Below are 24121 nucleotides of genomic sequence, written 5' to 3' on the forward strand. Positions count from 1 at the left end.
ACATTTCAAATTTGAGAAGATTGTGTGGGCCTATATCAGTGTGTCTAAGTCTATGCTCACCAAGGAAAGACAGATCTGTAAGACATCTCACCTATCACTTCAGAGAAGACTACAGATTTGAGACCAAAATTTTTTAGGAAAATCATAGGATAAATCCTACTTTTTAAATAAATATTTAATATAATTCAGTTCCTAAAAGGTCAACCATTGGAACTTTATGGCCATAATTTATCCTTATTCTAATAACTTAGTTCTAATGTACAATATGATAGTTTCAAAATAACTAAAAGATGATTGTCAACACTCAAAGCAAAAGGGGATAGTTAAATGGGGAGAAAAATATACTATTTCTGAACCAGGTGAAGAGATGAGTAAAATGCTTCTATGTGAAAATTAAAAAGACTTGTGGCATTGGATTTTAGAGCACACATATATTGATGAAGCAATAGCATTAGTCAGATAACAAACTTCATCCTTGGTATGAAGGATTTCGGTTAAATCTGCCAATGCCTTACTCTTTTCTGCGAGCAGATTTTCGCTTTTCTTCGTTAAGTTCATGAGCAGCATCTCTCAGTTTGACTTCAGATCCAGGGACACTGGCTGGGATAATATCCAGCTGAAGGCTTTTACTCTGTATGGAAAAAGGGGAGCCCAGTGATGTTGGAGGGTACAAAAGAGAAGATGAGCTTGGTTATTTAATCAGCAAAGGGGTTGTCAGGTAGAACAGACTTGATTTATTCAGTCCACACAGGGAAACTTACCGATTTATTGGAATCTGAAGAGATCCCCAAAGCCTTTTCCAAAGAAGTCCTATATTTTTCCATCCGCAGAGAGAAATCTCTGTACCTTTTATCCACAGCAGTGACACATTTTTTAATCTCTGCTGCATGGGCATGACCCTTTTCACAAAAGCCATCAGCCAGCTGTATCAACAGCTTCACTCTCTCTTTGGTTTGCTGTGAAAAAACAAAACAAAACAAAACAGGAAAGTATTGTGAAGTAAATTCAACTCAAATGCCAGAAACCTGGAATATGATGGTTAGTCACCTATAATTTTCTTCTTTAAAAATGAAAAGGACTGTTGGTGAAAACCTAGAATGAAATCACAGGACTAGAAAGGACCTGGAGAGTCACATAGTCAATCTATCCCTGGTTCCAAATAGGACTACTTTTCTCATTCATTCTGTATCAATGGGCATGTGATTTTTTTTTTTTTAGACATCAGTGGAAAGTTCTATAGTCTTCTCCAACAATATGTTATAGTGTTAATAGTTGTCATCAACTACTCTCCTTTTTGACTATTGCACTCCTCCTTGAAAACTCAAGCCTAAATTTAGAGATTCTAAGAACCATTTCTTGGTTGATTCTGCTTACTCATTTAAATGAAGGTGGATACTTATACTTTATGTTTATATGTACTTGTTTCCATGTGAGTCCACAACAGTGGCCCTCAGTGACTTAATGCATGAACATTCTGTATAATTTCCTAGGGGTGTAGGGACTTCCCTCTGCTAAGAACACCTGCCCTGCTGTACTGTGTACATAGTAGGTACTTTAGAAAACTAATTAAAATTACTTTTTGCACCAAAAGGCCATTCCCTGCCCCACCTTCTCAGTCCACAGTGGACCTAGACCAAAATTGATTCACCTGTTAGAAATTATCTCAAAATGCTGGTCTCATGCTTGTCTATTCTTTGGAATATAAATATCTTGATGGCACAGATGAAGAAATATACCATGTTTCACTTAAACAGAAATACTATATAGAGTACTACAGCGGAAAGAACACTAGCTCTAGAAACAGAGGACCTGCCTTCAGGTCCTGATTCTCTCTGCATGAGCTTTAGCAAAGTCACTTTGCCTCCATGGGTCTCAGTCTCTTCATATGTAAATGAAAGGGTTAGATGAGGTCCCTTCTAAATCTATAATCTATTCACTAGTAACAAGGCACACAAGTGTAGTTAAATTTCAGAGTCAGTGTGGCATATTAGGAAAATTCTGGTTGGAATCAAGAAGACCTTGGTTTGACACTGCCATGTTACTCTGGGGAAGTCATTCATTTTCTCTGGGCCTCAGTCTCCTTATCTGTGCAACAAAAGAGTTAGACTTAATGAACTGTTGTCACTTCCAGCTCTAACCTATGATTCTATTAAATATAGGGCAGTAAATTCACAAAATACTTATTACGTCTTTCTGATAAATCCACTTCATTTATTGACATCATGAAATTCCTATTGCCATTTCCAATCAGTAAAGTTAGAAATTCTATCTGCATGTCTTCTGCTGTTGAAATCTATCTTTATGACTGGCAAAGGGAAAATGCATTGAAGGTAAGCAAATCCTGAGATGTAGGTCAGAGTTCTAAATCCAAGAAAAATTATCTTCTTGACTTACAAAATAAAAGGATTTGATTCAAGATTCATTGAGCAGCCTCTAAAATGTTTTCTTTTTTAGACATAAAACATATATCTAACACAAAAAAAATGGCTTATAACTCCCAGCATCTGGCTCTCTTCTCAAGTACGTCATAAATATTACTTAACAGGGATGGTAGATGCTTTTAAAAAGCAGCTCATAAATGCTGATGGTTCAAATAAAAAGAATGCAAAAAAAACCTCAGGATATGAAAATATGACCAGGCAAGACTCATTAGTACTCTTTTTCTAAAGCTTTTCATTTGGGAAAAGTAAATGCAGCTTTTAAAATAGCCACATTAAAACTTTTACAACATTTGCCTAAGGCGGGACTGAGATGAAGTAGGGTAGCATGGGGAAACACACACACACACACACACACAAACTACTTGTCAAACAAATTTTTTAACTTGTCAACAGTCTGATAACTTTGTAGCTGTGTTAAGAAAAGACTGATTGTGAGGAAATAAAAGAGAAAAATAAAATTTCTTGAAAGCAGAACTTCTGAACAATTTAGTTTATAATTTGTTATTATTACTGAGCTTTCATATTCACAAAAAATAAGATTAATGCAAGATTTTTCCAAAAAGATGATTTAGGGAGGGTTTCTTCAAGATGTCACATATTTGCCACCTCAGAATGTATAGAGATGCCATATGGGCTTTCATTCATTTATTTATTCATTCATTCAACAAACATCTATTAAGTGCTGACTATGCAAAATGCTAAGAATAGAAACACATAAAAAATAAATTCTCTATCCTTTAAGGAGTTTACATTCTACTGGGTAGGGAGTGTAGCATGTACACAGGGTAATACAAAATAAAAGAAGGGATAGATTACTAGCAATTGGAGGGATCAGTTTTGTTCTTGAAGAGGAGGTTCATTACCTCTTAGATCCCTAACTTTGAGGTTACACGCACAGCCATAATCTGCAATGTGTCCACCTCTCACTCCTCACTAACAATAAACTTCCTCTTTATCCTTATTATGAGAGGGAGGGAAAAGTCAACAATAAGTTTGAGATTTTGAGCATGGGTGACAAATGAATGAAATATATGAAAATAAATAAATGAAAGGATTTTTGAGCAGAACTTTTGAGCAAAGAAGATCAGGTAAGTTAGTTGGTGTCTTAAACATAGCGGTATTCAATTTTTGTTGAAATATATTGAATTTGGCATGGTTTAGCATGGGTACTTTCTGCTGCAATGTTGAGCAGAGATACCAATAAAGGCAGAAGAGGCTGGCCAGGCTTGGTGGTGCATACCTGTCATTGCTGCTACCTGGAGAAGCTTAGGCTGGGAGATCACCTGAGTTCAGGAATTCTGAGCTGCAGCAAGGATAACCCCGATCAAGAATCAGCACTAAGTTCAGCACAAATATGGCAAACCCCTTAGGAGTGGAGGGCCACTGAGCTGCCTACAGAGGGGGCAAACCATCTCATGTTAGAAAAAACAGAGAAGGTTAAAGTTTCCATGCCAATCAGTATTGGTATTGGGCCCATAATTGACACTGCATTCCAGCCCAGGGGAGATTGGGAGACCCAGTCTCAAAAAACAAAAATAAAACCCCAAAGCAATAGATTTAAAGCATGGCTGGGCTTGAAAAAGTAGAAACAAAGGAAAACAGGATGATTTAATAGCAAATGTGCTGGACTTGAAGCCAGAAAGACCTGGGTTCAAATCCCACCATAGACCTTTACTAGCTATGTGACCTTGGACAAACTCTCAGCTTTAGTTTCTCATCTTGAAAATGAGAGGGGTGGTCTCAATGGCCTTTATGATCCTCCTGTTCTAAATCTGTGACCCAATGAAGGTTAAGGGGGTCAGAGGATTCAAGGATGGTATTGAGAATATCTTTATAACGACAGAGTCCAGGTTTGGTATGGAGGCTAAGTGGATTAACAGACTGAGCAAATAAATAGGGTCTGGTTAGAGTATCACTTAAGTGAAAAGCAAGATCAATAGCAGATGAGGCTAAGGGAAATAGGTAGAAGGGTAAGAAGTAGTAGTTAGGAAGGTCATTAAATTTGAGGTGGAGAAGTGAGTTCACCTGGATAACACGATCTGAGGAGTGGCTCTGCTTGTGGGTGGAAGAAGTAGAATGAAAATGCAAGTTAAAGGAATGGAAGAGATTGAGGAACAAGGTGGTGGAAGGTTGATTAAGGCAGATGCTAAAATCACTTAGGATGATGATAGGGTACTGGGTGAAAAACGTTACGGTCAAAATCACTGAAGATAAGAAAGAGTATCCTGGAGATTAGTGGCAAGAATGAGACGATGCTACCAGGGGATAATACTGTTAGCTTTCAAAGAAAAGATACAGGGCATGGGGGAGGCACAGAGGGGAAGTAGAAAGTATCTCATATTCCTCCTTAAATAGGTTATTTCATTGTGGAGAGGATAAGGATGAGAGTAGAGGTTGGGACTTGTGACTTCAATGACACAGAACACTCTCAGTGAATAAATTCTCTCTGCTAATGCAAAGTTCCAACCATTCTACAGTTTATAATCTTAGACAGTATGTATTCTCTATTTCAGTCAGATTCAACCAGCTGCCATCCCTGAACATGTCCTGGGCATTCTCACCTCTAGTACTTCTCCCTTTGTTCCCTCTAACTGGAATATCCTCCATTCCCAGTTCTACTCCCTTAACATCCTACTCATTCCTCAAAGTCCAGCTCAAACAGTGTCTCTCTCTCTCTTAAGTTTTCACTTAACCCTACCCTCATTTTGTATACAAAATAAGAATATTTTGAATACCTACATCATAGGGAAAAGTGTTTTGTAAACCTTGTAAGAACTACAGAAATGTGATTTGATTATTTATTGTTCAACTCTTAGGGATTTACCCCATCTGATCCCATAGTATTCTGTAATTCTCAAAAGTCTGTTTATCATCTATGTAAATGTATTATCATCTCTATTAGATAAAAGTGAAGGCAAAGAAATTATCTTTTAAAAAAAACTTCCCCCCTTCTAGAGTTTTCCTCCCCAAATAGGCAATTCTGTTAAGTGTATTGCACACAGTAGGTGTTTAATAAATGCTGAATGACTTATTGTTGAATGAATTATTCTAGTGGCATCTGACTGACCTCAGAGTGGCTTATTAGAGGGAAGAACCAAAAAGTGTTTTTAATATTTCAGAATCTAGCAGTTGATGTAGGTTAGAAGAACCAGGCAGTAGAAGTCAATTATGTGAATAAAAATGCTACCAATCCAATTCAATTTCCTAAGCATTTATTGTCTACTATGCACAGGGCACTGTGCCAGGTGCTGGAGCTACAAAGACAAAAATGAAGGCATTCCTGTCCTCACAGAGCTTCTGTTTATATTATCATGTATGTTGTATGTATATATCATAATTTGTATATTGCATATCTGTGTACCGTACATGTATATATTATGTATATATTTACATTATATATCTTGTGAATTGTAGTAGACCTCACTGTGCATACTCCATTTTAATAGACTGCTAACAAATTGAGCACACATTGGATATATTGTGTCATTCTGAATACAGGTTTTGATAGATAAGATCTCTTTGAAATGAAAAAATATATATATGCATATATATACATACATGGATAGAAAGTAATTGCATAAAATTATAAATTAAAAATCACTGATATTTGTGAGGAAATTCATTATTTTTTATAAAAGTAAATAAGCTTCAGTTTACAAAAATGTAAGACTTTATCAAAAATTAATTAAGGGAATTATTAGCTAATTAATTTAATTGAGGAAGATTAAGAGTGACAAAATATTATAGGAAGTAAGGCTCTTCCCTGATGAAGAGGAGGCTAGCATAGCAGGATCACTTTGACTTGTCCTCTCCTCTCATGCCACTCTATAGGCAACCCACTGACATGGTGGCAAAGCACAGAAACTCCATGCCTCCTCCTTTCCCTCTTTGCTCTTTCAATCAACACATGAGCAATGGCATTAGGGAGCTCTTTATCCAAGTGGGAGATGAAGTCCAGATTTGGGGACAAAGTACAAATTCTTTGGAGAAATGGATGGTGGTTCCTGCGGATCTTCTGTTAACACATACTCAAGCCTCAGGAATTCAGAGGACGGAAGGAAAGTCTATAAGAAAGATAGTCCTAAATGACTCAGGACAGTGATATATACAATTGCTGATAGGACTGAGTAAGCAAAAGGGATCTACAGAACAAAAGCTTCCTGGTCAGGATCTCCAAGTACACATGAAGGGCTGGAAGGACGTTATGGCTACTATTTATGTTGTTTTGGGGAAAACCATACAGACTTGATCTATGTCTATGGTTAGGATTAATGCCTTATTCAGGTTTTATATGACCAGACTGATTTAGAAGAAAAATTACAGCCTATGTTTTGACTAATATGATAATTACAAGGTAAAGCAGATATATAAATATATAGTAAACAAATTTTATACTCACAGACTTAAAACTGAATACTACAAATGATATGCATTAATGGACACTATTTTCTATTCTTATGTGGTATTATTTCTGCTGTTATACTAAAACTATTTTTACATAAAAGCGAAAAACATATTAAATATATTAAGAACATAATGTTAATAATCTCCTTCCTTGGTGGGTATAATCAAATGAAAAATCAAAGCAAAAACAACCTGAAGGTCAAAGAGAGCATCTACCAATCCAGGTGTCAAACTTTTGTGGGCAGATCCAGATTAAAATGTAATCAGAAAATATTTAAAATAAATAAAAATACAAAAAAACAAAAATAATGCTAATAGGTGGTTTTCTAAGTCAGTATGCTACCCATCGAGGTCTTTATTTATAGTTTAGCGGGCCCCATTTCTACTTGAGCTTGACACTGCTGTTCCAAATAACTTTAGTCAAGTTCCAGAATGCGATACAGGCTCTGAAGAGAACTTAAAAGAAGTATTCCCCACATAGCTTGAATGAAGATAGCATTATTAGAATAAGTCTACAGTCTCCCAAGCTGGTCACTCTGGAAGGAACATGTTCACGTGAATGTATTTAGATCCAGTATGCTTATTTAAGAAAAATCATTCATACTACTTTATATTTAAAACTTGTGCATATGTTTGTATGCATAGCTCACATTAATATGTGTATATACACACATATATAACATACACACATGTACATGGGGAAAGCCAAGGGTTGTGTTGCAGAATTGTAACCTTGGTCCGTAGTCATAAGAAGGAAAGAGAATAAGATACCAAATGCTTTTGTAAGGGGTAAGAATTTTCGAGGCTATAAGGACTTCAAATGGGGTCCAAATATTGTTTAGAGATCGTGTCTCAATTTTATATTCTACATTTCATTAGCATGGAAATTATAAATGCTATATAATTGGAATCAAAACCATAGATAAGAGAGTCTGATGTCCTACCAAAGCTGTACAAGATTCTCCATATATTTTAATAAAAAATGAAACTGACCTATATCAAAAGTGATTGAATAAAGAAGGTATGGCAGCACGCAAGGACAATCAATATAAGAAATGAAGCCAAACAGAAGATACCCATCCACTAAACACAAAGCAGATACTTTTTTCTTTTATTAAAAGAAAAAGAAGATAGATGATAAACAATTGCCTGATGAAGAATATTCTTTTCATAACATTTTGAAATCCATGAGTTCCTCAGCAGCACAAAGCAGAAAAATTGCTGTCATTTAAAATGCATTTAAGGTATCAAATGGGAGAAAAGACTTTGTACATCAAGGCAATAAAAATCTCAAAAGCCAAATAACATTTTAGAGACCTCCTCTCATGATCCCTTAAACAGTACGTGTATACAAACATGCCTATTCCTTAGGTCTCCAATAATTACAACTAGAGGAGGGAAAAGGGGTAAATTCAGGGACCATAATTTAGGAGGCAGCCCAGTGCAGTGGGAAGAACATTGAACTCAGAGCCAGGTGGTTGGTTGCTCTGACACTTCAAGCTGTGTGATGGTTAAATCACTCAGTCTGCTTGAGACTCAATGTCTTCATCTGTAAAATGGGGATGATAACACTTGTACTACCTACTTCATAAGGTCATTGAGGGAGAAGCACTTTGTAAATCTTAAAAGTGCTATACAAAGGGTAGTTATTATTATTTTAAAGTGCCTGAAAGTTTAAAACTACGAATAGGAGTATGGGATGAGGGTTAGTTGAATATTTAAACATACTGATGTCAATAAAAAAGTATGAATATAAAGAAAAGTTTAAATAGTGTGTCCATCACTGAGCTTTGTGGTAGATTTTTAAACATTAGCACATAAAGGAAAGGCAAATTAAACAGAAACATACACTACTTGGTGCAACAAATTAAAAAAAAAACTACGCAGAATACACACATACACACACACATTCATTTCCCAGTGTCTGGCACAAAGGAAGTATTGAATACATACTTGTTGAATGACTTGAATGGGATGACTACAAAAAAAGGAGACTGATATCTTAAAAGACATGAGGACTTAAATAATAATTCATGTCCTTCAAAGTAGTTTCCTAATATGCTATTCAGGGAGAGAGCCTCTATTTGGAATTTGCCTTCAGAATCACTTACAAATATGAGCCACCTAAGAATACTAACCTCATTATTTTGCAGTCACATTTTGTCCTTGGCATCATCGTAATGAATCAAGCATTTTATTCATCAGATTTGGCCCACAAAAGCTTTTGCTTTTTTTTTTCGAAAATCAAACTGACCCTCAAATCATAAAGACTTGCCAAAATTGAGGTTATTAAAAAAAAAGTGTGGCAAGCAATACAAAAGAGGAATCTATCTGTCACTTACTAGTTGTGTGAACTTTAGAAAATCACTTAAGCTCTCCTGGATTCAGCTTCCATCATTTGTAAAATCAGATAGCCTCTAACATCTATGATACTATGAAGCCCCAAAATATTCTGAGCAACAATGATTGTATTAGAAAAACTTTATGGTCTCTCAGTGTAACAGCTAGAGGGTATGCTGATCTGAGCTGTAAGACTGGGTATGTTTTTAACATTCTATCACATTAATTCATAGTTAAAATGTGTACGTGTGTACATGTATGTGTGCATGAGAGAGAAAAAAAGAGAACATGAATTTTAATGATTAATACTTTAAGGTAAAGACAATATATCTGATAAAAAAAACCCTCTGAGGGAAGTAGTGCAAGTATTATTACTTCTACTTTACAGACGAGGAAACTAAGACTCAGTCAGTCTGACTGAACTGCTCAGTGTCACAGCTTACAAATAACAGTTATAACTCAAACCCTAGTTTTCTTACTCTAAGACTAGTGATTTTCAACTCTGCTGTTCTTTTAGCAAACATACAGACAACAACCATTCCAGGAGGTAGGTAGTGTGAATGTAACCATCCCAATTTACATAGGAAACTGAGGATTCCCATAATTCCAGAGGAGCAAATAAGACCCAGGTCTTTTCACTGAGTGCCTGTTTTCACCACATCATCACACTGTCTCTAGGGACACAGATACACAAACACACATAACCACATACACCACCCTTGAGCATGAATTTATTCTATCATCAGCAGCCAGGTGAAAATAATTCAAATAACAATAGTAACTCACATTTAGATAGTGCTTAAAGAATAATGAAGAACTACTTTATGAGCTACAAGTGACTAGCTTTAGGTAACCTATAAACCTTACAGATCTGCTAGACAAGGAATACTGTAGGAGTGAATGGAGTGCCATAGGGCCAGTGTAGTCCTGTTGTACAACTAAAGCTAGGACAGGAAGAATACTGGCAAAGTGGCTTCATGAGTACACAAAAGCTTTTAGCGCTTGATAGCATACAGTATACACAATGGGAACTCAGGAAACACTTTAGTAAAGGAAGAGAATGGTGAAAAGGAACAGCAGGAGGAAAAGGTCAGGCAACAGGAGGAAAAACAGCAATGGGAAGAGGAAAAGAGGAATGAGAAAACAGCAGAAGGAAGAGAAAGAAAAGGAGGGAAAAAGCTTTTGATATTATTTAACTTTATCATATTATTGTATATATATAAAACAACCTACTTAACTGAACACGGAAATAACTTATCTGGCTTCGCTGTTTTTAGAGTTGCAGTTCTGTGTAATACTTAGTCATAGTTCTATTGTTTTGGGCTATTTTACAAAGAATAATGAGGATCAGGAAGCAACCAGACCCAGATGTATTATTAATGTTAATTTACCTTTGCAGTAATCTGAAACTCCTCATGTTCTTTCAACAGTTCTTGAGTGTGCTGTATGCTGGAACCAGTAGACGTGTGTGTAGACAAATAAAACTCTCCATTATCATGGATCCATTCCAGAGCCTACCACAGAAGAATACAAGAGGAAAGAGTTAAAAAAAAATTAGGTGGAAAAGTTGTGCAATGGAAGCTAGAATGACTCTCTTTACTAACATGTGAAATTTCCTGTCTGATACCTACTATGAAACATTCCCCAATGTACTAAAAGCTTCTGAAGCAATAGCCAAATAACCAGAAAAAGTCACTATCACTAACAATGAAATTATGACAGTGTAACTTGTGTAGCAACAACACCTTCAAACCGTCATAACCATAACCTTGAGGGTACACAAAGGAAAACTATTGTTAATGTCTTTCTGTAAGATAGGGAGCAAAGGGAAGTGTGGGTGTCTGCTGGCTCTCATTTCTTCACACACTTCTACACATTCAATGTTAAAATCTTATCAAAGCTTTGGGGTGTCACCGGGATGTATTAATTTGAAAAAGAAAGCAGGTGCCTCCTTCCAGCCTTCTAATATAAAACTAATGATTTTTCCTTCCCATACAGCATGAAGAGGGAGTCAAAAAAAGGACTTGTCTAAATCTCTAGCTGTGCAATCAGTTTCCCTGCTCTCTTGGAGTTGGGGAGGAGACATGGAGAGGACGGTACATGCTTTCTGAATAAGCCTCTTCCCCACTAAAACACCTGGCAGAGTGAAGGGGCAGCGAGGTGGCACAGTTGATAGAGCACTGGACTTAGAGTCAGGAAGACCTGAATTCAAACCCCTTCCCAGACACTTACTAGGTTTGTGAACTTGAGCAAGTCATTTAACCTCTGTCTGTCTCTCTTTCCTTATCTGTAAAAATAGTACCTACCTCTTGATGTTGTTCTGAGGGTAAAATGAGAAAATATTTGCAAAGCTCTTTGCAAATCTTAAAAGTGCTACATATAAATGCTAGGTATTCTTTGATGGCTCATAGAGCTTATCAAGTTTCAATTGAAGGAAATATGATCAAAATACAGTGGAAATGGCAATATTACTGAGTTAAAATTTAGCAGGACAGCTGGGAATATCCTTTAATCATGATCCAACATGGATAAATATTATTATTGACTATGTTGGCACTGACATTACGGGAAAAAACTCAAGCTCAGCCAATGTCAATAAAGGTCCAGAGATCACTTCTCTTTAAGCTAACTCCCATTAACACTGATGGCCTTTGGTTAACCACCATTAAGGCTCTAAAAAGACAGCTTTAAAATGAAACTCATCTCTTGAGCCAATCTTCTGCTATCAGTTATCCATATAGACAACATTTCTGAGATCATACTGTGGTGATAAGCATGAGTCAAATAGAATGTTTCCCATCATATCATCAGAATGATGTGGCTTTAAAAAAAAAAAAGGATGACACTTGAGTGTTCCCCTTGTTAGGGGTCTGAATGAAGAGGATCTCACTGTGGTCATTTCTCACCTGGCTTCACTACTTTGGGACTTCTGGGATTTCTCCACCATGTTTTAGGAAATGCATTATTTGGCTCCACCTTACACAATCCTATGAGCCTTGGTAAGCCTCTTCATCACCACCCTCTGTCCCCCTGATGGGAGAGGCCATCAACTCCCAGACCTCCACTGAAGGAAGAAGCTCAGCTCCAAACAGCTCCTCGTTTCTCACCTGCCCCGAAGGTGGTACTTTCCCTGCCTTCTGCTTCCTCTTGTGTGTTGTCTTTCCCTGTTAGATTGTAAGCATCTTGAGGGCAGGAGCTGTTTTTCTTTTTTCTTATTTGTATCTCCAGAGCTTAGCATAGTGCCTGGTGTACAACAAGCACTTAATAAATTTTTGTTTTATCAGTGTGTGGTTACTTATGCTAATCATAAAAGATGTAAATGTGTTTGATGTCAGCTGAGCTCTCAAAAAAGGATTGAAGAATTTACTCAGAAGCTGAAACCTGAGATAAAGGGAAAGGACCTATAACTCCATCAGGGTGTAAATATCAACAGCACATTCTAGTTATCACAAGAAATCTTGAATCTGTAAATAAGATTTAAATAGGCTATGAGGCAGCATGGTATAACAGATAGGAGTATAGGCCTCAGAGAAAAGAAATGGGTTCAAGTCCTGTCTCTCTCCCCTACTAAGTGACTTCTGGCCTCATACTAGCTTAGATCATCACAAGCTGTCCATGACTTAATAACTATGTTCAAGGGGAGGCACATGAAGGTTAATTAACTTACCGAGGGTCATAGTGCTCTTAAATGTCCAAGGTGGGGCTTGAACTAGGAATTGTTGAGTATAGGAATAGCATTCTAGCCACTGTGCATGCTTCCTCTTGTAAGAGTAATTAAAAAAACCCATCAAAGTACAACCACAACAACCACAACAACAAAACAACCAGGGTGTAGTAGAATTTCCCCATAAACCATAGTAGCAAGTACAAGGAAAGGGAAAGGGCGTAGACCTTGGATTTCACTGATATATATGGGACTTCCAGTGAGGAAACTCCCATAACCAATGTTGGTCGAATCTTCTCTGCAATTTAGATTCTTGAGGCAGTTGGGCAGCATGGTGGAGAAAGCACTAGACTTGGAATCCCAAAGACCTGAATTCAAACCCAACCTCACTTACTTAGTTGTGTGAGCCTAAGTAAGTCAATTAACTTTTCCACCTCAGGTTTTTTATCTGTAAAATGAGGATAATGATTGTGTCCCAGGGCTGTTGTAAGGATGCAATGATATAATGTTTGTGATACACTTTGCAAACCTTAAAGCATCTTATGGCAGGGCAGAGAGGTAGTATAATAGATACGAGTGTCAACCTGGAGTCAGTAAGACTTGAGTTCAAATCTGGCCTGAGATACTTACTAGCTGTGTGACCCTGGGCAAGTCACTTAACCCTGTTTGCCTCAGTTTCCTTATCTGTAAAATGAGCAGGAAAAGGAAATGGCAAACCACTCCACTACCTTTGCACATACCCCTAAAAAGGGGTCACAAAGAGTCGGACACAACCGAAAAGGACTGGATGACAACGATGACAACAACAACAAAAGTGCTTTATGAATGCTATCATCATTAAAGAGCTGCCTAGAGCACACTGAGAGTAAATGAATTGTCCAGGGTCACAGAGGTACTATGTGGCAGGGTCAGAATCTGAACCCATGCCTTCCTGTCTCCAAGGGCGGCACTTTCTCTGTTGTAGCAGGCCGTCTCTCAGCCTACTTAAATCCTATTTAAATGTTTAAGATTTCCTGTGATAACTAGAAACTGCTGTCTGGAAAACATTCTGATAGGTTTTCAGTTCACTTTATCTTAAGAACAAAGGTCTGGCTTTAAAACAAGACACATCAATGCAAGAAATGCATCCCTGGAAAAACACCAGTCACCGAACAAGAGCGAAAGATAAAGGAAGGACAGTCTGAACGTCGAGGAGCTGGGTTCTTAAATCTTTTTTGGGTCATGGACCCCTCTTGCAGTCTAGTGAAGTCCGTGGATCCCTTCTCAGAATAAAGTTTGTTGCCTACATTCATAGGGATAGAAATGCTCAATTTCAGTTAAAGGTTAGTGAAAATAAAGAATTTTTTTTTTCTCTCCAAGTTCACAACCCCTGAAATCTACCCATGGACTGCTTGGGGGATCTGTGGACTCCAGGTTAAGAGCTCTTGATCTAGAGGAAGGACTGTAGTATGTTAGGGAGATCTTCAATAGTAGACTAATAGTGGAACGTGGATTGAGAGGGCAGGGAGAGGCTGTAATCGACAGCAACAGACCGAGGACCCACGCTGATGAGTTATGGATTCATTGAAGTACCTAATATTCACTATAAGCCATTCACTAATTATGCCAATCACAGACTTTCAAAAGTCACCATCACTATATCTGTCTATTTCCAAACTTCAAAAATAGGTAGAGTGAATCTGAGTGACTTTTTTGGCCAAAGGTCAGGGCACACGAATGATGAAGTCTGAACTACAACTCAAAAATTCAGGGCTCCTGAATCCAGTTTGCTGAGCCGTGATTCTGATAAAATGTTGATTATCAATTTTTAAAATCTACTTTGAAGGGAAGAGTACGGGTGGAAGATGAGGGGATATGAGAAGCCCTAAGCGTAGGGAATTAATGCATTCAGGGATCACGTCTGACCTGTTTGGCACTTCTTTCAAAAACCACATACTGCTGGCACTGGTCTAATCGTCTCTTTCTCATGGTCCAGTAGTGCAATACCCTGTTCTCCCGTTGGAAGAGTTCATTCAAAATATCTGAAAGGATAAACACAAGCCAAGTATTTACACTTTAAATAAGAGGAAGAAAATAATTTACTGTCTTCAAGGGGGGGCAAAGGAAAGGAATATGCATTTACAAAACACTTACTTGGTGCCAGGAACTCTCCTAAGTGCTTTGCAAAGAGTATCTCATTTGATCATCTCAACAATTCTTTGAGGTAAGTGCTATTATTGTGCCCATTGTACAGTTGAGGACACCGTGGCAAACAGAGCTTAAGCGTCTTGCCTAGGATCACATAGTTTGTTTGGGACCACATTTGAACTCAAGTCTTCTTGACTTCAGGCCCAATGCTGTGTTGTGCCATCTAGCTGCCCTTACAACATACTTCAATAAGCATGAATTACAAAATCATTTTCATTTTAACTTGAAGACATGCAAATTCTACCACCAGATAAAGAAAAACTAAGATTACTTTATTCCTTTCTCCAGTGCTCTCAAAAAAGTATAGTGAGCCTCACTACTCCCAATTTGTTATCTTACATATGATGTAATCATGATAATCCAGATTTGATGATGACTATACTCCTTCAGGTCAAGTAGAGTAGAACTTCAAATGAAATTGGTCCAATGAATTAAGTTCAAATTACAATGACGGGCAGGACTTGAAATGTGATTCTGCCTGAAACAAACTGACTAAAATTTGAAAATAAAAATTGTTTAACTGTAAGAGACTCATTAGGGATAGGACCTGAGATTTCCTTATTATAGGGAACTCCTAGGAAGTAAACTCCCTTTACCAACGCAGATCAGCTCCTTCTCTCAAATTGGTAGCTACAGAGTTGCCCAGAGCACTGAAAAATAAGTTGACAAGAATTTTTCAAGCACTTTCTATGTACCAGGCATTATGCTAAGTGATGTGGATACAGAGAAAGGCAAAACTATTGGCCTTTCCCTCAAGGTAAGGACTTGCCCTCATGTATAAGGTCACACAGATCTTATATATTAAAACAAGGACTTGAACCCAGGTCTTCCTGGGTTTAGGGTCAGCTCTTATTCTATTATACTATCCTGATTCTCATATTTAGCTATTAGATATATTAAACAATTCAAAATGGTAGGTTTATAATAATTTCCTTGAAAATTTTCTGGCCTTTCTTCCTATACAGTTTTTAAAAGACTAGTTCAGGTATCACTAGTGTGTCCTTCTCATACTACCACTTTATAATAGTTTGATCTGTTTATCTCTCTGAGAGCTATTTTTTAATATACTATGAAAACAGCATACTTTCTTTAAAGCAGTCCTATTTCAAAGCTCATATTCTTTCTATACTCAGTAATTTTTATTGTATCTGTTTTTATTCTGCCATGTTTCATCAATTCTAATGAATTTATTTTATGCATAATATCCTATGTTATCTGCCTTCTACTTAATAAATGGGGGTTATAATAATCTTAGAAATTTGGTGCTACTTTTCTAAGAAAAAGACAAATCAAATTGTAATTTATTTCCTAAACATGAAAGAATAGCTAAGTTCCTTGACGGTAGTAGGGTCTACTTCCCATTTAAAATTTTGTATGTCTGTTAGGACTGCAAACAACAGGTGCTTAATAAATGCTTGTTGACTGACTGAAAAGAAATCTGAATGAATATGAAATGAAAATGGTTTTAAAAAGCTTCCCCACCATAAGATATTATAATGTAATTTTATTAAGTGTTTTCCCTTGCTTAGGTTCAGAAAATAGTGCATATAAAATAGTGCATTTCTAGAGTCCTTCATGACTTGTCTTCAAAGGGTAGGTTAGGCAAATGTAGATATAATCAGTACTGCTAATTGTGAAGTGGGTGCTGTAAGGAGTACTCACTTTTCACTTGTTGTTCAGGAGCTTTGATGTGGGTCACCATCCCTGGCATATTTACACTGTTCCTGTGTAGGTATTTCAAGAAAACATCCGCATTCCTTCGAGCAAGTGTGCAAGCCTATGAAAAAAGAGACGGTCTTTGAGTACTGATATGGAACCTTATATAAGCTCAATACCTGAAGACAAAGACATTATCAGCTTACTGTTATATAAATCTCTGCATATGCAATCTTTGCAGGTGCATACACCTATAAAATTTAGAGATAACTACTCATACCTACTGGTTTTTAAAACACACAGATGCGACCTTATTTCAATGAAAATTTCTTTTTCAAATAAACACCTATTACCCCAGTTCACTTAAGTAGTAGCCAATGCAACAAAACTGCAGTAGAATAAGGAATTTGTATTGGTATCACATAAAATTAACTTTTTTGCTAACCAGTCAACAAAGCAATTTTTAAAATTCTGGTTGGGATCTGTGATTACCCTAGATATTGAGAACTTCTGGTATAGAAACTTCCCTTTCAAATGCAGACCGGAAGATCATCAGTAACTTAAATCTCAGAGAGTTGTCTAGGAAAGTAATAAGATAAAAATGGTTTTCCTAAGGCCACAGGGCTAGAATCAGAGGGACCCGAACCTTGCTTTTCTTTTGTTTGTTTGTTTTTCTTTTTTTTCAGGCGGTTGGGGTTAAATGACTTGCCCAGGGTCACATAGCTAGTAAGTGTCAAGTGTTTGGTCTGAGGCCAGATTTGAACTCAGGTCCTCCTGACTTCAGAGCCGGTGCTCTATCCACTGTGCCAACTAGCTGCCCCTAACCTTGCTTTTCTTTACCCCACATATTAGGAGTTCTTGGTACGACACCCCATGCTGCTCTTACTCCAGAGTAATGTCAGAATCATATTATCATAGTAAAGAACGTGAGTTTCAATATCATATATATTTCTCACGCAGAATATTTCTAAACTTTTAAGTCGTGTCAATGCATGTACTAATTTCTCTAAGAGAATTTTTTTCTAGAGATCCTGAATGGCTAGTCACTTCAAAACCAAAGGAGTTTTTGTCACTTGCGTATGCAGTATGGCCTGGGAAGTTTCTAGTTCTAAACATTATCTTTTTATGTGTAACAAAACTTAATCATCAGAGGAAGGTATTTTAAGCTAAATGCATTTTACTACATGAGATTTTACCTTTTCCCTTGAAACCAATGGCCCAACTCTCTCAATCTGGGAACAAAGGACACTTACTCTCTGTCCACTAGAAGTACTTTATAAAGGATTCATCATGATTCTCTACGTGGATGCTAATGGGCAATGGATGGAACATGATTTTTAACTAAGCTACAAATGCTGTCATTTGTTGCACTTATGCAACAGACAATAGGAGCTCACATTTATGAAGTCCTTTATGGTTTATAGAACACATTCCTCACAACAGTCTGGTGAGAGAGGCATCGTGAGGAACCCAAGGCCAAGAAAAACAAAATTAAAAAAACCAAAAATACCTTTAGGAACGCTTCCTTTTGTTCCAGGTGTTTGCTAATCATTGGGGTCACATGGTCTGTCTCAGAGTTGGGACCCAGTTTGTCGGCTCCTCCACACCAGTCTTCTTCTCTCTTGTATTCCTGTTCCAGGCTCTCTAAGACACTACAAACCTGCAAAGTACCGGAGAACAAGGCTTGAGCGCGTCACTCGGAATGTCACATTGTACTGACAAATGTATCAGCAACAGTTTTCATTTTGGCAAGAGTGACCAAAGCCTGATTTTGTTTATGAGGAGAGCACTAGGCTGGCACCATTGCAAGGGTTAAAAACAAAACAAAATAAAACAAAACAAAAGACAGAACATAAAATACAACAGTCATTTTTCTTGTCCTTGAGAACAAGATGATTAGATGTAGTAGAGAATAAACGGCAAAGTCAAGATCGGCTTTAGCCAAACTCTGTAACGTTAGTTGCAGGTTTGAAACAGGAGTAAGAGAGGTCTCTTCTCAGCCATACTGAGCATTCCTTAGCAGCTGGGCAGGCAGTGTTTTAAATAGAAATTGCTTAAAGCATCAGCATTTTTAAAGCCAGCTCCTAATGAGCAAATTGTTTAATTAAAAGGATCTTTAATTAAATGAATCTAAAAAAAAAAGCATGCACAAGCTAGAAAAAGTTTTTCTACCTGTTCTGATGTTTTATAGAAGGCAACAGAGGCATTGACCAGCTTGAGGCGGTCCTCCATCTTAAGCATAAGTTGCTGCCAGTGAGAGGCTACTTTCTCGGCACAGTCCCTGATCATGTCCATGTCGTAGTGGTTGGCTTGAAGCATAGCCTCGGCTTTCTGCTGCACCTGCAGGGCACTCTGATGTGTCTTCTGGTTAAGAAAGAAGAAAAAAAAAAGAATGAAACCACTTCCCAACAAGGGATATTGCTCATGTATTGGAAGAGAGTTGGCATAGGCTCTGACTACTTTTGAATGAACGCAATTATGAAAGGCTATACTTTCTCTGGCTGCAAATCCCCAACATGGTCAAAAGTTATTAGAATACTTTTAAAAGAAATTGATGGAAGTTCAGTAGAAAGTACTTTTGCCTTCAGGAGCAATGAGCTTATATACTCAGGCTCTGGTTTAGCTATTGTGTGTTTTAGGGACTTGAGAAAAAACCAGGAAAAGAGTTTAAGAGATAGAGGCATTATTTCAAATAGCAACAGACATGTTCCAATTTGCTTATTCCTTAATCTCATTTCCATGCTGGCCTTCAAGATATAATGTGTGGGGAGAGGGAAAAGTAACTGAAGTATGTATCTTAATTTTAATTATTTCGAACAAAAATATTGTATATTATTTTAAAAAAAAGGCAAATAAGTAACTTCAATTTAAAGTCCAAAACCCAAGCCTCAGAATTCCTATCTACTTATCCTTGTGAGTAAGCCTGAAATGTCAGTAGAAGATTGTGAATGGATAGGTGCAGCATAGAAAAGACACCTGTGATTTTGTTGGCATAAGGAGATTCTGGGAAGGAACCTTTTCTCCCAATACAGAATGGCACCATTTTGGTAACTTTTGTTATATGCCCGGAGCAGTGAGAGGTGCTCTAGTGACTTGACCAGGGTCACACCAAAAAGTGGGACTAACTGACAATAAACATAAAGGCTGAGGTTTGGAGGAGAGAAGTTGAGGGAACTCATAATGGAAGGTGTCAATCTCAGAAAAACCAGGGAGCCAGGAGTAAAGTGGGGGCTTGAATAGAGGAAAAAAAATGTCTGAAATAAACTCTCTTGGAAATTTCATTTGAATTTGCAGTAGCATAAAAGTTAATTTTATGTGAAATTAATACAAATTCCTAATTTTACTGCAGTTTTGTTGTATTGGTTATTACTTAAGTGAACTGGGATAACTGGTGTCTGGAAAAGAAATTTTCATTGAAATGAGGTTATATCTATGTTTTTAAAACTAGTAGATTTAAGTGATATGTATAAATTCAAACGTCAATATTACTTCATTCTATTAAGTTTAACTGATAAAAAGTGACAGACCACAAGATTTGTAAAAGATGCTAACTAATGTGGGGTCACAGGAAGATGAAGGACTTCTAATTTCATTCACATGACTCTCATGACACCATAAAGGAAATAACTGACAAACTCATGGTCATTCCTCTGGTCCTATTTTATGGCTGCTGGGGTAGGTACAGATCTTCAGAAATTTAAAAAAAAAAACAAAAACATTATGACTTCTTTCTGTTAAATTTTTTTTTCAGTTGACATTATTTATTACATGGTATTATAGTCATCTTGCAGAAAAAAACTAACTAGGAATAAACTAATTAACGGCAAAAGGATGTTGGCTAATTTAAATAAATGGCATCCAAGAATTCTTACCTCGATGGCGTGCTGGAATTGCTCATGTTCTCGCTGTAGTTGTTCTGCCTCTTGCAACGAGCTTGCTGTGATAAGTCCCGCATTTAACATGGATTCTCCATTGCGGATCCAACCCAGCACCTAAAATGGAGAATTTGATTATCTCGAGGGCCAATTTTTAACATTCAGTCTGTGGGTCACCATTACCCAAAAGAGTTGTAGATGATAACCAAAGGCTGCTTGGTTTTTCTGTCCTAATGTTTATTTTTGACACAACATTATGGGTAGACTTATTGTTATAAAAGCCCTGTCATTTTAGTCTACATTGAGGTCTCCTTAGAAGCACTACCATTCTTACCTACCATTCCGTAAAGGGTTTTAGTAGCAGCAAGTGGGGAGTGGTGAGAGTGGTTATTTATGGGGCCATTGACTAAACTAATTTGAAATTGATTTTAAGACCTAAAATTAAAAGCTTTCTCTGGTAATGAAGGGGTATTTTTCTATATCCCTTCTGCCTCAATGAACCTGTGACAAATGCAATATTCAAAATGTAAATAAACTCAAACCATTTATTGTTAAATTTGAGTCTTTTTTTTTTTTAACAGATAGCAAAATGTCACATAAAGCGGTATGTGGAGTAGGAGACGACTCAACCTGTACCATCATTACTTGTAGCTGATCCAACTTATTAATTATCAGGATTCAGAAGTCTCTTTCTATTGCATGACTCAAAATAAGAAGTTAACCCATGGCTTCAAAAATTGTGGCACGAAAATAAAAAGAAATGTGATGGTGCCAGTAAGTAATGAGAAATATGATGACCTTTTATAAAGAAGCATGGGAAGACTGACAGGAACTGATACAAAGTGAAGTAAAAAGAGCTAGAAAACAACATACAAAATGATTCAGTTATGTAAATGAAAAGAACAAGAGAAAGAAAATAAAATGAAATGTTATAAAAATATAATGAAAGAAAAAAGGAAGAAATATGAGAACCTCCCCCTTACTTCTTTGTAGAGGTTTTTTGTTTGTTTGTTTGTTTGTTTTAGGGGATGTATATGAGTGTGAAATACAGCATACATCAGTTTGGTTTTGTTTTCTTGATGAATTGAACAGTTTTTTAAAATTTTTTTATCCTTTTTATTTAAAAAAATGCTTTGTTATTCTGGATGGCATTTTGGGACAGGGAGAAATATAGGCAATGTGAAAAACAAAAGATATCAGTAAAAAAAAAATTTTTTAAGAAGTTGAACCAGAAATTCGAGGTTAAAAAAACAAGTGATTTGAAGTTTCTGCTAAGAAAAAAAAAAGAAAAAAAATTGTAAATTAGTTGCTCTTAAAAAAAAAAAAAGCCAAGACAACTTAATTAGGATTAGTATAATCCATTTCAGTATCCTATATACCACATAGAGGATCTATATTTATTAAGTATATAACTTGGGGCTCCAACCTGGGGAAAAAAAAATGTGATATAATCAAGGGTGTGCTGGAACCAGCCCATACCTGCTCAAGAGAACCAATTATTAAATTTTTATAACTAGGGAATTGGCAAATCTACAAATCAGGGCTTGAATTATTGTTTTGTTGATTGTCTTGACTTAACAAAGTCATTGAAAAAATATTATTAATGCAAATTAAATTTAAAAGTGGGTCATGTTTTTTTAGCCAACTGATTTTTAAACATTCATCATGGTGTAATGGAAAAAGGGCTAGGAGGCCCGGCCTCAAGTTCTGTTTCTAATAGTTACTATCTCACTTCAGCTCTCTGAACCTCAGTTTCCTCATCTGTGAAATGAAGAGATGAGGGGATTGGATTAAATGATTTCTAAGATCTCTTCTCACTCTAACATTCTTCTGTGATATCTACGAGCATACCTCAAATGAGAACCTATCCTTCTCTCTAGCATGCTAGGCCATTTTTGTTTACCTGGGGATTCCGCTGATCATTAAACAAAACCTGAAAGATGATGTGCCAGGTACACATGGCTTCCCATTCTGTAAAGAATGCACCTTTTTAAATGTTTAAAATTTTATTTTCCTATGCTGCCTCTGATGGCATTATAGGCACCAGATGACAAGAGGAAAAGCATAGCCTCACATAGCATGTTATCCTGTCCAGGTTGGTGACAGTGAATTTGGCAAGGAATCACAGTAATGTCACCAGGAAGGAACATGCTCAGGTTTTTTAGGTACAAAATACAAAGGAAGTTTACAATGCCACGCTCCTCTCAGATGCTGCTACCTGTAATGGCTTGCCAAGGTATAAAGAATTACCCAGTTCAGGAGAAGCAGCCAAATATCTAATATATTACCTCAAAAATTATACAATGGGCATTGTTTTATTAGGATCAAAGGATAAAAGAGTAAGGAGGCAGTAGAAGCAGCTTGTTGAGACTTTTTGATGGGACTAGGTCCCTAAAGAGTGGGAAAATGGTTTTTGTTGTTTGCCCTTTGTTCTCGAAAAGGACCATGAAAGAGGGAGATGTTCTATGAAATGCATTAATGCTCTACAATGCCTGAGAAAGTACAACTCTTGACATCTCCATACTTGCATAAGAAAGCCCAGGTAACATGGTAAGAGGAAGCAGCAAGAGACATGGGATAGTGGTAGAGATAAAGGACGAGCACCAGGGATAAAAGCTAGACTATGTAAAGGTAGTTTATTAGTTGAGTGTTCGTAAATTGGGGTTTGACTGAAAAAGGAAATGTCTCTAAAAGCACTATTTTAGCTGTGCAGTGGAAATGCAAGTATTGCTTTAATATCCCTTACTGCTCTGCGTCTGGTTTTCTTAGAGTGAGGGCACCCCTGCGCTATGTTGTTGGGTACCTGTTTAACTTCTGCCTGCAGATGGCGCAGCTGTACACACTGCTCCAAGTGTTTCCGATGCTGTTCTGCGGCTAAGTCCAACTCCTGTTGTTTTTCATGAAGAAACTCCAGTAAATCCTGGACCCGGGTGGCCATGTCCACATCTCTATCACACAGCAACTCAACACCTGAAAGCAATCACAAGCGATGCTGGAACTCAACCCATTTTCTTAAATGTCCCAATACGTCTGTAAACAGATTATCTGTTTTGAGAATCACTGTTGGCCCTATTTGCCTCCTCTGCAGAGCAAGGCCCCTGATTGATAAGAATTAGACCAAGATTTTAGTGACTGAAGAGCTATCACAGTGTACTTATCTATACATACGTGTATCTGAATCTGTGTTTGACTATGCATCTATGACTACATTTCAAAACCAATCACAGTTTTCAAGCACTTATGAATCCTCTGTTACCATAATCAAAAGGTATAGCTAAATCAAGCTCAGTTTTTACAGCTTCACTTTCAGGGTCAGTAAGTAGGGAGACTTTACGTCCTTTCCAAGTCAATGGAACTTTGTCTTTTTTGTATGCTCAGTTTGCATTTTAATAAGCACTGCATTAGATTGGATGATATAAAACAATGCAGTAGGTTTCATGCTTTTAAGTTGATGAAAACAGTCCCATGCATTGTAAAATATTAGCTAGACATTTCCTATTGCCTACAGTGACATCTACTGGTGAAATAAAAATTAAATGAAAACTAAATTAAGA

General features: G+C 37.0%; 1 protein-coding gene across 4 annotated transcripts in view; it reads right to left on the minus strand.

The window, feature by feature from the left end:
- TRIO (trio Rho guanine nucleotide exchange factor) overlaps positions 1–24121 on the minus strand; it is a 505121-nt gene that overhangs the window by 139764 nt on the left and 341236 nt on the right. For all 4 annotated transcript variants that reach the window (XM_027868779.1, XM_027868780.1, XM_027868781.1 and 1 more), the window contains exons 16-24: positions 23371–23537; positions 20565–20684; positions 18865–19056; positions 18203–18352; positions 16699–16813; positions 14755–14870; positions 10577–10699; positions 762–956; positions 516–631 (exon numbers count right to left, since the gene is read on the minus strand). In XM_027868779.1, coding sequence (XP_027724580.1) covers positions 516–631; positions 762–956; positions 10577–10699; positions 14755–14870; positions 16699–16813; positions 18203–18352; positions 18865–19056; positions 20565–20684; positions 23371–23537 — 1294 coding nt within the window. The remainder of the gene's footprint in view (positions 1–515; positions 632–761; positions 957–10576; positions 10700–14754; positions 14871–16698; positions 16814–18202; positions 18353–18864; positions 19057–20564; positions 20685–23370; positions 23538–24121) is intronic.

This window comes from Vombatus ursinus, unplaced genomic scaffold (assembly GCF_900497805.2).
Source record: "Vombatus ursinus unplaced genomic scaffold, bare-nosed wombat genome assembly UNPS02014791.1, whole genome shotgun sequence".
NCBI classification, from domain to species: Eukaryota; Metazoa; Chordata; class Mammalia; order Diprotodontia; family Vombatidae; genus Vombatus; species Vombatus ursinus.